This window comes from Psittacula echo, assembly GCF_963264785.1.
Source record: "Psittacula echo genome assembly, chromosome: 4".
NCBI lineage: Eukaryota > Metazoa > Chordata > Aves > Psittaciformes > Psittacidae > Psittacula > Psittacula echo.
This window is the reverse complement of record NC_137738.1, coordinates 49,819,696-49,834,033: the sequence shown is the minus strand read 5'-3', so window position 1 is coordinate 49,834,033 and position 14,338 is coordinate 49,819,696. Positions and strand designations below refer to the sequence as shown.

Genomic DNA, 14,338 nt, shown 5'->3' with positions numbered 1-14,338 from the left:
TGCATGTAATCTATATTTTAAATTAAATCAATGCATTAATAATTCATTACACCTTACATTATTTGAGTACTACTACCACACAGTACATTTCATTTCCATTTTTAACAGTTGATATTACTTTCATAAATAAGGTGAAAAGCAGGAAAGATTCTGATTTTTGGTATAAATGAATGAAAAACTGCATCTAGCTTGTAACAAAAGCCAGCTTAGAACTCCTTCATCTCACATTGTAGCCTGCAGGTATCTAACATTTAAAAATAAAACCTATTTGACGTTTCCCTTTGGCTTTAATATTTTAACTTTTATATTCCTTGCAGTTCATGAACTAATCAAGTCATGTAATACAGAAAAGAAATCTGGTTTAGTACTGAAATCATAATTACCTGCCTTAAACATATGTATTAGAATTTAATATTTCAGGTACTGCATACACACTTTTACCAAATTTAAGAAGTTAACAATCAGCAGACATCCTACCCAACACAGTGGTTGTAGTGATACGACAAAGGGGAATGGCTTTAAACTGAAAGAGCGTAGATTTAGGTTAGATATTAGGAAGAAATTCTTCATTGTGAGGATTGTGAGGCACTGGAAGAGGTTGCAGTGTGTCCTTGCCTGTGGCAAGGGGTTGGAACTAGATGATCTTTAAGGTCCTTCTAACCCAAACAATTTTATGATTCTAGTGATTCTATTTAACGCATATGCATAAAACTAGCTTTTCACCAGCCTAGCCTAGGTTACTGCTGAAGTACCTTGGATCCCTTGAGCTGCTACTGCTGAACCCAGGACAGTTCTTAATATCAATACCCCACACCTTTGTTTACTTTATAGTAAAGCAGCAGACGGACAACAAACCACTGGCTTCTTTCATAAAAGATCATTTGCATCTTATCTTCTGCCCAAATCATATTCCCATTTACCATTAAATTCTTTCTCGCGTTTCTTTCTGAAGTTTTCACTTTGCCTTTTTCAACCTTGTTCAAAAGAAGTTGATGTAAAAACATCTATAGTATTCTAAAGCAACAGCCAAACCTCTTACGGCATCCAGAAACTGAAGAAATTTTATACGGCCTTCAAAATAGACTAAGTCATTTTTAAGTTTCAAATTAGGAACTATACATACCTAGTGATGTCTTCAATCAACTGTGAAGGATCAGGGGGATAAAATTTCACATTAAAGGTGAATATCCAAGGTAAACCTAAACATGGGAAATGCTGGATTGTTAATCTCAAGACGAAGAAAGCAAAAAAACCTTACTAAAAAACGTTAGGCAGTCATATAAATCTTAGATCACCGAATCCTGAGTAAAGTTTTTTTCCTCCTTTTACAACATATTAGTAAGAAGCATAGATATTTTCATTCTCAGGTAGTAACTCATATACAGAGACAGTGAATGATTAGCACATTAAAATAATTTTTAAATAAAGTTTTACAGTAAGTTATGTAAGTATCAGAAGACATTTTTATTTTTAAAACTACCATAATATAATTAACACTTTTAAGATATTCTGTGTTCAGAGACACTTGCACTGAATTTGTGTTTAGTTCCAACTCCTCAAAGGCTAACAGTCTTGTCCTGTTTTAACTGACTGTTAGTTTGAGATACTGTACAATAACTATGAACATTAGATGTCAAAATGAGGTCTGCAATGTATACACAAAGATAAATAAATTACTCATATTCATACAGTATGGATGGAGGACAAAAAAATATTAGCCATTTCTCCTTTAAAATATTTTTTGAGAAACTGTACCTTTAGCAACTATCATAACTATTATATTCTAAGTTTAAATTCTCATGGATTAGAATTGGTAACACCACATGCAGTTTTTAAGCAAAAGTTTTCTTAAAACTAGACTAATAATTTGACAAATAAAAAATTACCTTTAGTCACAGCTCTAATTTTAAATAAATCTTTAAGATTTGAAAGCTGAAGTTACTCATCAACAATTAAAATACATTTTCAGAATGTTACTTTACAGTACTGTAACACTATGTGCAAGAGGAATACATTCATTGGAAAATACTAATAGCTTCACAAAATGTAGAACTTTGCTAATTCAAACAGATTTTAAGTACAATGCAGATACAGATGTAATAGAAAATCACAAACTAGGAGTCTAGAAGAATTTAATAGTTTGGTTTTGGACACTGCTTGAAAGCAAATGCAGCTGAGCTTCACTACATCTTACCAAAGTTACACCAAAATGTAGGGCTGCTAAAAACTATGAAGAAATACTAAAACTAAGAAAAACAAACCAGAGAAAGGCCACAAAGATGATCAGAGGGCTGGAGCACCTCTCCTGTGAAGACAGGCTGAGAGAGCTGGTGTTGTTCAGGCTGGAGAAGAGAAAGCTCAGGGAAGACCTTAGAGCAGCCTTCCAGTACCTAAAGGTGGCCTACAAGAAAGCTAGAAACGGACTTTTTACACAGGCTTGTAGTGACAGGACAAGGGGAATGGCTTTAAACTGAAACAGGGAAGACTTGGGTTAGATATTAGGAGGAAGGTCTTGATGTGCTATGGGAGTTCTGAGGCACTGGCACAGGTTGCCCAGAGAAGCAGTGGCTGACCCATCCCTGGCAGTGTTCAAGGCCAGGTTGGACAGTGCTTTGAGAAACCTGGTCTAGTGGAAGGTGCTCCTGCCAGACTTTTAAGCTCCCGTCCAGACCAAAACATTCCATGATTCTATGAAAATATAATCATCAAAACAAGTCAGTAGCCATTTTTGTCCTTCTCTCGCCCCTTTTCTCCTAAACGCAAATAGTATTTTGGTGAAATGTGTCACAAAAATAATCTCTGGTACAAAGTTAATAATTCTATAAAGCTTGTTAATGATGAATTCTGGACAGTAAACCATTTTAAATACCTGTGCTACACAGATAAACCATGCTTTGAAAAACACGTATTTTAACAACAACAGAAAAACCCCACTGGAATGCCATTTCCAGCATAATTCTAGTAAAGAGTGCTGACATTTTGGTTTAAGGTCATTTCCTTTAAAAAAATCCCCTTTTAAAATTTCACACCTGTTAAAGGTGAAGAGGTGCTTTGTGTCCATATTTCTAATGAAGTCTTCAACATTTCAAAAATTATTTCAGATTTTCAAACATGTCTCTCCATCGGAGCACTTCAGTGTCTGCTTACATGTGATCCTCTTTCTCCACCTAGCCCCTAAATCACTACTTCCTGTAGAGAGTTCAGGGGTTTAGCGCATCTTAATGATCCCAGTTATCAATTATTTGTTAAAATATCAATTACTTTGCTTATGAAACAAGCCAGGACTCCTTAAATGGAAAAGCCTAATTTACTGGATGAACATATAGTGCTGAATTAGGCAAAATATGCCCTGTTGCATCATCTACTGCAATACAGTGTAAGACAGAATTAGGACAAAGATACCTTTAAAAAAAAAGTCTAAACACTAGTTAATACATCTTGCATCATAAACAGAATTAAATCTGGAATAGATTAGTCTACTTCCATCATTTATCTCTCAGGGAATTTTCATCATTTAATGAAAAGCTGATGATAAGAAACAAGCTGAACTGATGAAGATAAGCAATTGGGCCAAAATGTCTAAGCAAAACAGTTTAGGAAGCATTGTCATCTTAACAGGACAGTGGGATGGGGAGAAATGGATAAATGATGTGTCCTTCTATACAGATACTAAACCACTCATCAAGTTTTCCTGGAATGAAACAGTATTTCCTGTTTGGAAGCAATTTTTCCTGGTCTAAAACTTGCAATTAAACTAGTCACAGATGAATTCCTGTTTAACGTATTCCTCTATCTTGTCAGCATTTCTACAATTATCTTTCAGAAAGCACTGTAGCCAGGAGATCAAGAAACCATTTGAAGGAGCAAAAGAAATAAAGCTGTATTCTCTACAAATAGCTAAAAAGAGTGTAAATACTCAATGCATGGCCTATGTGAGAAATTTCAGATGTCTTCAAATACTAATTCCATAGCTAATCCATTGAAAAAATGTTGTAGTTGGTTTTGTATTAAATATTTTCTGGACAGTTGGTGACCTTATATTTTGCCTGATTACTGAAAGCCTATCTATCCCCTGAATACACACTAGCAAGTATACTACAATGGGAACAGTCTATACTTACACTTCTCACTACAGTGTACTGTTCATAGCCGCATAACTCAGGCATACAAATGGAATTGTCTTCACACAATGATGCACACTATTACTGGCTCTTTGAATTGGTGGCCAAGACAAAAAAAAGTAAATAAATCTGGTATTTAAAATAGTACGTAGCATTCTGTCCGATAAGGCTCTCTGTTTCAATGGTTAATAATATGGGCTACAGAAATGTCAAAAATTTTTCTAACCAGCTTGTTACCTCAAAAATGCTTCTGTGGCAACTTTAGGCACATTCTGAGAGAAAAAGAATGCAATACAACCACCCAACAAGCAGCATACAAATAACATGATTCATCCCATTTAAACTGGAAAATCAGTGAGGTCTTTTTTCCAGTAAAGGCTCTTTTTGGCTTTTACTCATGATGCCTCTTTTGGCCAAGCTAAGATTTTTAGGGTACTGTGTGATCAGGACAGATATATTACTCACACGCAGATGAAAAAAATGTTCCATAAAATTCAGAAATTTTTTTCTATCATTTTTCTGAAAATTACCATTAAAAGAACTAAAGAAATAAGGAAGATACATGCGTAGTCCACATTTTCAAAAATGCAGAAAAAACCAGCATACAGACAGTCCTGGTTGGACTGACAAGATTCAACTCTCAGACTCAGAGATTTCCAAACTGCAAAATCATTCTTTATAATTAGCAGGCATACGGAAGTACCTCTGCAGGAAAATTCTTCCCTTGGCATAGGTAGTTCGGTCTCTTAGGAAACTGTAAGCTAGACTCTAGTTAATTAGCTTAGATCAAAATTAGCTACAACTTTTACAGATACATAGTTATTTACATAAAAGATATGGATCTAAAAATAAAGTGACCCTGCATAAAGTGACCCCCATGTTTTGGTGCCTGAGCATGATCATACATTTTGTTAGCATTAAAGTCAGACAGCCATAGATGTACATTTAAAATGCAAGCACCTTTCTTAATTCTAACTTACCTTAGCACTTTAAATACAAACTTTAGATTTCTTAAATATTTTAGAACACTGTGCTGCAGAATTCTAAACTCCTGTTTGCATTATTCACATGGAATTTTAGTTATGAACTTATCACCATTTGGTCCACTGCATAATTTGAAAATATACCTACTTAACCATATAGTTATTTTTCTGTGTCATCCTCTTTCCTCAGCAGTTGTTTAGGCTGTGTTGCAGAATACACCACAGAACCAAGAACGTAAAAAAAAAAAAAATAAAAAAAAATCCATTTCAACTCCATGACAAGCCCCAGAACTACATAAGTTGTTGGCTAAGTATGTCTCAGAATAGGCCAATATATTGCATTTTGCTGTTTTCAAGTTCCTGAATCGGAATGACTGGTTTTCCATTAACTAAAGGATGTTGAGAACATGAGCCTTGACCATGAGCTAAGAAAACATGAATATTGAGCATGTGCTAAAAGAAAAGTTTAAACTTGTAACCCAAGATTTGTCACAAGCTGCCTTACCTATTATACTGTTTCATCTCTTCTAATCCACTTCCATAGAATTATATGGACGATTTCCCTTACTCCCCTCAATAATTAAACTGAATCAAGTAACAAGCAAAGTAAGTTTTCTGTCTTCAGTCCTTCAGTTAATCACTCCTTTTTCTAAAAACAAAATGTCTTTTCTATCACTGTAGCCATTAGCTCTTTTGATGCTAGTGGACACAGCTTCTTTTGACCCTAGACTGTTGAGATGTAATTATGTATGTACTGACTTTCTTCACAGCCAATGGAAGAAAAGAGGCATTTAGTTTGGTTCCCCTCTCAGACATCTATTTCAGAATTAACTCAGTCACCTCCTAGAAGTGCCTGTTCCTTATAAAAAACAAGTGCATTTACTTTAGGTGGACACAGTCAACCTACCTTAGATCCCATAAGTCATATCCCAGGTACAGTGACAAGTTCTAGAATTTTTCAAGCTAAAATAAGTGTTCCCTTGACAGAAGACATTAAGACAATTTTACAGTTAACTTCAAGAGCAAAAAGGTTAAATGTATCCTTTACCAGGAGAGAATGCACAAAAACCTCCCTATACCAGTCTTTTCTGACCTCAGAATATCCAAATCCTCTCCAATTTTTGTAAGATACACAACACAGGATAAGCAATATGGAAGTATTTTTTGTAATAAACCCACTAATTGTGCTGTAGACTAGAAATAGGTTTACCTGACATAACATTACCTTGGATTTAAACTATTTCACACAGCATACAAATCTAATTTCCATTTGGAAGAGAATTCATTACATCCACACTAAACCAGGATGTATCTAAAAAAATAGCTCCAAAATTTGCTTGAAGAGAAAGATAACGAGGTCTGTAACCCAGTTCCATTTACTTCAATAATACAAATAATTAAAGCAAATAATTAGACTTCCCAAAACATTTATAACATTCACATCTCTAATCTTGATCCATAACTCTGAACACCTAAATTGCAGACAGAAGATTGATCTTCAATTGCAATAAACACTATGATGACATCAGGTTTATGTAGTTTACTCATCCAATTCTGTTACACTGACAGTGAGAGTTATGAAAATACCTATAGAAAACAAATGAGTGTAATAATATGTGTTCTACACTAACTGTATGTACATCTCACACAGATAAATTCTCAAATTAACTTTACATAAGGGTGAACCACCACACCCCTGTGAAGTCTGGGATTTGGCTATTCCAAAGCCAGTTGCTACTGCTTGTGCCATCACAATATTCAAGCTGAACTTGGCAGTATTGCAAAAGCCTCAATTCACTTTAGATGTAGCAAATTTCAAGAAGATAGTGACAGAAGTGTCATTACCCTACCTGTCCCTAATTGAATTTATTAGAGGTTTTAACACGTGCTGGTGGATATCCAATTACATGAGTCAAAAAAAGTCAAGAATTAATTTTCCTGAAGAGATTAGGCCAGCTGAAAGCAAACAAGCTTTCTGCCACCTTGCAGCCCTGAGAACAGAGCCAGTAATTTGCACATTACATTCATTAGCCAAAGTAACATCAGTAATTGCTGAGATCCAACATAACTGCCTAGCCAAAGGCCAGCCCAAATAAATAACAGATCACACAGAAGGCCTGAGGCCACTGACTTAGGAAGAAGCAGCCAGATGCAGAATATGACTTGAGGGAGACTAAAAGATTGTATTTTGTCTTCTCCAGCCACAGGTGATACATATATGGCCAATGTGCAGAGTATTGGTATTACTCACATATAAGAGAGAGCAGAGATTATTATGAAGTTGCAGACTGACATGCTGAGCTTCACTTCTGAATTTATCACCTTTGTGTGTTCAGATCAATGTACTCATCTAGATGGTTATATAGCATACTAGTGCTTCAGTTTGTGCTGTACAAGACAGAAAGAAATCAGTTTCTCCAATTCAAATGTTCAAATGGACTAGTACATTTTGGAGGTACCTTCAATTTATTATGAACGAGCATTTTTGTACATAAGATTTCCATTCTTGATTCAAAGAAAAATATATTTAGAACAAAACCTAGAAAAAAGGAAAGCCTCACTACTTGATACTCACGTAGCTGGAGGATAAAATTTATCTGCAGTACGTTCCAATATCTAGAAATGCTAATGCACCGATTATGAGGAACACAACTGACAGTATGCTGATTACTTGCAAATTAGTGCAAGGAAGTTTCTTTTTAAAATCCTTAAAAAGGTGTCCTCTGCTTGCACATTAGTACATTCACCATTTTAATAGGTCTAGTTTTCTTACACAAGAGCATGTTGGATCAAAAAAATAGGTTCCAAGGAAGCTTCTGTAACTTGAATTTCTTTTCTGAAAATACAAACCACATCTGCCTAGTAAGGAATTTCATCAACTGCGAAAGGCCTAAAGAAAACACAATTAACAGCACTATGATTTCACATGCATCCAGTCTGAAAAGTGAGACATTCCAAGATTATGCCCTACTTCATTTCCATTCCAGAAATGATGGAAACATCAAAAAAGCCAATGCTGGACTGAGCCGTACTGAAGAATATATATTTCCTCTAAGACATATTGATTCTCTTTTTATAATTTCATATTCTAGTGAGTCTTTTAAGTAAGAAAGTCCCATTGCAACAACCATGACCATCTTTGCAGGGTGATATTCTCCATCCCATAACATAAATATCAACAAAAGTTGAAAAAAAAAAAAAAAAAAAAAAAAAATCTACCGTTTCAGGATGCAAAAAGACCAACTATTAGTCGCATATAACAGGAAAATTTTGAGGCAGCAGCCAGTATAATGATTAACTTCTGCAGCACAAGGCTGAGTGGACAGTGGACAGAAATAGCTTCTATTCTTTGCATTCTGTTCTAACACTGAATATGTCATTATATACACATTATTTTAATGCTGCAAGTATACAATGTAGTCAACATCCAAGCTACTAAGTTTATGAAGAATATTTCTGTGAGGAAATAGAAGGAGCATAATATCTGAATACAGAAGTACTTACTTCGAATTTGTCTCTTAATTTCCTTTGAAGAATCTAGCCAGTTCTGGAAAAAAAAAGACCCACAAACAACATTTAAAATCACCACAGATTGAAGATGGTGAAGTAATTTCATTCAGTGCAATTAAAGTTTGTATTGTTCAGACATCTGTTCTACTTCAAAATAACTCAGAGAACTCTAAAATTGAACTTGAGATGTGCTAGCAAGTCTCCCCACCCATGCACATAAATGAAACTGCAATGACACTCTCTTTGCGGCTGTCTTACTGCTTTAGACTATTTATGCCCTGTATTATTAAAAACGGGAGAGTCCTCCAGTGGAGGTGGTCTAGCAAATGACATTTGACAAACACAATTTTCTCTCATACTCCTATGGATAAGCAGACTTTCCAGGAATGGCTATGTAATCTCTACACGCCTGTGCTTGTAACACCCAAATAAGAGTTACCTAAGGTGACATTTCTCTTGAACTCCAGAGACTATTTGTATCATTCGTCTCAAGGCATATACATTTCAGTTCTGGTAACATTCAATCAAAGGTGCTTGAGAAAAACCTAATCAAATTTCATGTTTTTTTTTCTAACCTCCGCCAAAGCAAAGCTCTTTATGAACATGTTTTACGTTAACAGTGATACACTGGCAAGGTTCAAATCTGGGTATTCAGCTCTATTTTAGGAAATGCAAATAAAGTCAGATTTTCATATTTTAGATGCTTTTTAAACGCATTTTATCCTCAATACCAAAAATATTTTCCTATCATCTGTGCAACCTATTAAACAGCTCATAGCATTTCAGTTACTATTGATATTTACAAAGACACCTTTTTGTGATTGATCATCCAAAAAATGTAACTTTGGGAAGTAAGACTAATAAATCAGTAACATATATTCATCATTAACTCAGACAATCCTGTTTACTAATTTTACCTATAGATGTTAAAAACCAGATTGAATGAGAAATTAGAAACATAAGCCTTTTAACTGCAGTTACTGAGAATTTATTTTATACAGTGTTTGAACCTTTATTTCACATGGCCAGACACACATACACATGCATATACATGGAAGAAACATGCATGCACACAGTCAGCTTGCCAGCAGGACTTGGCGCACATCACAGAATTGTGCAAAGTAGGGAAGAAAACTTGTAAGGCCAAGGACAACATGTGCATTTCCACAAACCACTACACATATTAGCAGCTTTAAAGTCAGAGGGGACCTCAATGCCAGCACAAATGTTGCTAAACCTTTATCTCTACCAACATTTCTTGCCTAACCTAGCCAGGAGCAGACACTGGGTATAATTTGACTCAACTTTCAGTCCATGGTACCAAACTTTCGATGCAACAACTGTATTTCAGTACCATATCCCTCAGTCATTATTACATGCTTTTTCCACCAAAAGTCAAATCTATGTCAAGGAGACAAAACATGAGGCTACAGTTTTAGGGGTCTGCATGGATTAAAAGAATGTGGGACTGTGTGGTTTTGTGCTGCTGCACATCTTTCATGCTGATAAAGGATGTGGCTTCTATAAATATGACCTAAAATACTAAGTTCCCTTTTGTAAATGACCTTGGTCAAAGTTGATTTAATCACAAATGCAGCATGCACACATTAGACAACTATTCTTCAAATTAAATGCAAAACCTCCTTTCTGTAATTTACAGATGTAATTAAAAAACAAACAAACAAAAAAATCTCACTCTACTTGCTCTAAGAAGTCTGCGGCATCCATATTTCACAGTTACTATAACTTTTCCAGAGACGCAGAGTCCATAACATCATTACAAAGGAAGAGATACAAAACACTCCTCAAAAAAATCTGGATAATCTTTATTCTGCTTAAGTCAGAAAAACTACTATCTTGGAAAAGCCTTGACATGGAAAGGCCTTGGAAGACAACAGAAGTCTTCAAATACTTTTAGCTGAAACTCATTTCAGCTACAGTTATCCTAGGTTTTCAGTTTTGGCATGAGTTCTGCTCCAAAATGATAGATACACAGCCATATTCTTCCAATTGCAAAGATAACTACAAGTAGCTTAAACTCTTAAATTATAGTACAAGTATAAAATAAAGTAAGTAAATATAGAATACAGCATGGCATAACTACAGGAGAAAACTAGGATTTCTGAGCATGCTACTTTCAGTGCTTTATCACTATCAAGTAGAACATATAACATATAATACAGAATATGCTGCAAGATAAGAAGAATAACCTTTTCTTTCCAGAAGTTACACACTTCATTTTCTGATTTTCCAAACCTTAGAATGAGCTTATTGTAGAGTAGCAGCCTTTTTCACCAACTTCCATTACTACTAGGTCAAATAAAGTCAGGTGCTTATACTCCGTTTATATACATAATTACAGAGGTGGGCTTTTTGCATCTGTGCCCTTTGTTATGGACAAAACAAACTCTTTGATAGAGTCTACCCTGAAACAGACCTCTTGATGCAGAACAGACAGGTCTGTCTTTCAAATCAAAAGACAGTGTGTATATACACAACTTTGCTCCAGTAGGCAATAATTATTGGTTTAATCTGTGATTCGTAAGGTTATAGACCAGAAAGTAATGAATGGTCAAAGAACAACAAAATGTTCTCTACAAATACAAAAGTATTTTGTACAAATCCAGAAACGCAGTATTTCCAGCTGCTGCCCAGAATGTAAGAGCAGAAGCTTTCTAACACTTCTGCAGATCAGTTAGTGTGAATGGCTCATTTGTGAACTTCTGAGGGTGTAATACAGTGAAATCACTACCTACACTTTAGGCCAATAAATTTAACATTTGCAAAACAATGAAGGAAATCATTAATGAGTAATTTGACCTAAAGAGTTTTAAAATGTGTATTGAAGCTAACAAAAATCTGTCTGATTTGAAGACATGACATCTCTCTCAGCTGCACAGAACACCATAGAGAAAAGTTAATGGGACTACTCCTCCAATGGTACTCCGATAGTGCATTAGAGAGCAGCTCTAATTCAAAAGAGAGCCAGGCATTCAGTTTCCACACCCCACAGCTGCTGTTGAGTTCAACAGCTGGCTTATAAATGGGTGGCTGTGATGCGTGCACAAGAATGAGAAAAACATATCATTCAGCATTTAGTACTGACCGGCCTAGAGGTCAGAGATTTGTGGCATTTTAATCTGAAAAGGCAGTCATAACAGGAGAAAAAAAGGGTCAGAAAGAACTGGTACTGAGATGAAAAAATTGTCAAAACTTAGAGGTGAACAAAATAGAAGGCCCTAAAACCAGTAAAAGTTCCAAGTCCCTAAGCTGTCTTAAGACACCGCAGTAGCTACCCTTCACATTATCGGGATATGTTTATATCATAACCTGCATAAGAAATTCCAAACACAGTGTTGTACAAAAACAGTAGCTTTGAATTAGGTAATTTAAGTGACAATAGCAGTAAAAATAAGCAAGCCTATATCAATGTGCACGTTACAGTACACCATGCAACCTGTAAAAGAATGTAAGCACTTAGCCAAGTGACTAGTTCATGCCAAAATCCACATTTTCAAACTCTTCTTTGAAAACTTGGATATTCCCACTTACCTGGTAATCACAACATAGAGCTGCATCAGGGGTATAGTACCATCCACATAATGGTACTCTGGGTAAAACCTAGAGCATATGGGCTATCCAGCCAGGAAATACCCAAAATAAACCCCTCCTTCTCTGCTACTCACGGGCATTCAAAACCTTGTAGTTCCTGCAGTTCACCATAAATTAAGCTTAGTCTTGCAATAGAAAGCAGGAGGTGTGAAATGCAAATCTGCTAGAAGACTCCTTTTTAAGTTTCTTCAAATAATACTTGTATGAAGACAAAATCCAACAACTTTAGTTTTTTTAAGTCTTCATAAGAAATCAGACCAGCTTTCTCTAGAAGTTCTTAAATAAAAGCCTGCTGCTGTCCGTAATTATGGTGATGAGTGGTCTACTCCTTGAATAGAGTGCTAGAATTAGCCTGGGTATATAAATAACAGAACCACAGGGACCTCATTATCAGGATACTTTTCACTGAATTTATGTAAATACCTCATTTGTGAGTGTTGCTACAATAGCACCTTCATAGTCAATGGGTAGGGAGCTCAGGGGCTCATTCAGGCTGAAAGGGACCTCTGGAGATGACTGATCTGTGATTCAAGGCAGAGCCAGCTTTGGAACAGATGAGGTTGCCCAGGCTCATATACAGTCAAGTATGAAAAAACAGATGGGATCTTTTTAAGGTGTAATGCGCTGTTCCTCCATTGACATGACTGAGGAATATCAAGAAATCTTAGTCCAACCAGAAGCACATTAAAAATTAAAAAAAAAAAAAACCAAAAAAAACAAAAAAAACAGCCTATACCAATCCAGACTTTCCTGCTGCACTTTCAAAAGCCAAAGGCTCCCTATTCCACCTTGTAGGATCTGCTCAAGTGGGCTATTTCTTGGCTCAGCTCAAGGATCCCAGCTCTGCTATCAGACTTCTCCTTTCTTGTCAGAGATCAGACTGCTCTTCTATGTTATTTTGCTGTGTGTATACAGTATAGATTTTCAATAATGAGTAGCACTATTAGAGGGACAACATGTGATAATAATAAATAATAATTACGATATTTAAACCACAATGATTACTTTGAAGATCAACTGGCACGCCTGTTATTGTTACATGAAAGAAGTTTCAATTTCTGTAAACGGTTTACAAATCAAGACGAAAAATAAAATACCCAAGTGAAAAAATACACCAAGCCCATTTTATATATGGGTATCTTTAATACAAAGGAATTGAGTATTTTGCTCAATGCTTGCAGCAAAGCAAGTCTGGAAAACTCCTATATTTGAATGGAAGTTGTCAGAGACCCAGATCTATTCAGATCACTAAATTAGACTGCATTTCGAACACAATAGTGCGATGAGAAAGATGGCAGAAAAAAAGCAAAACCTTCCAGACGAAGCATAGTACTCATGTAATGATGTTTCCTCCTACAAATATGGAGATTAAAAAGAAATACAATTTTTTCCGCTTCAACATGTAATTATTAGTCCGTTTACTTTATGAGGGAAAATATAACCTCTGGTATATCTTTACTTCATGGACAAAGTGGCAGCCAGCCCATAGCTAACTGTAAATGTCCAGATGCTGAGAAAATCTAAATTAGCTTTTGGTAATTAATGGAATGCATGCCACTGACTGATTTAAGATTTTTCTCAGCTCAACAATCTATGTGTGCTCAACCATTCAACATGTAAGCAAGTGCAAAAGAAAACTGAAAATAAGTTACCAAATGGTATTTAAGAGATCTTTTTGAATGAAGTCATATCAAAATACCATTCATTTGTAAAATTAGCAGACTAGCACTGGCATTTTATAATGGTTTACTCCAATGTTTGCAATTTAATATCTCACTAAACTATTGAACTCAGTAGAATTTAGAAAAACAAATAAACAAGCAAACCCATCATATGGGCTTACCTTCTGCTCTGAATTCTCATAAAACAGCAGCCCAAAATAGTCCTTTTCCAGTAAATTGAGATGTTCACATACTTTGTCAAACAGCACTTGGCCTTTTGCTCTTTTCTGGAAGAACAAAAAGAAAATGAAAAAGTTACTATCAGTAAATTTCTTAATTACAGGTACTGTTATTATTTGATGGTATTAGGAAAATTCAAAATATCAGTAAAATAGATTACACAGCCGCGGTTTTCTTATGATACTTTTTTTCACCATATTTTGAAAGATAC

The 14,338-nt window shown here is 35.4% G+C and overlaps 1 protein-coding gene across 1 annotated transcript in view; it reads right to left on the bottom strand.

Moving 5' to 3' along the window:
- The window catches only part of EPB41L2 (erythrocyte membrane protein band 4.1 like 2), a 60,248-nt gene that overhangs the window by 31,476 nt on the left and 14,434 nt on the right, over nt 1–14,338 (bottom strand). The window contains exons 3-5 of the mRNA XM_080616149.1: nt 14,070–14,174; nt 8,609–8,651; nt 1,124–1,199 (exon numbers count right to left, since the gene is read on the bottom strand). Of these exons, the coding sequence (XP_080472275.1) occupies nt 1,124–1,199; nt 8,609–8,651; nt 14,070–14,174 (224 nt within the window). The remainder of the gene's footprint in view (nt 1–1,123; nt 1,200–8,608; nt 8,652–14,069; nt 14,175–14,338) is intronic.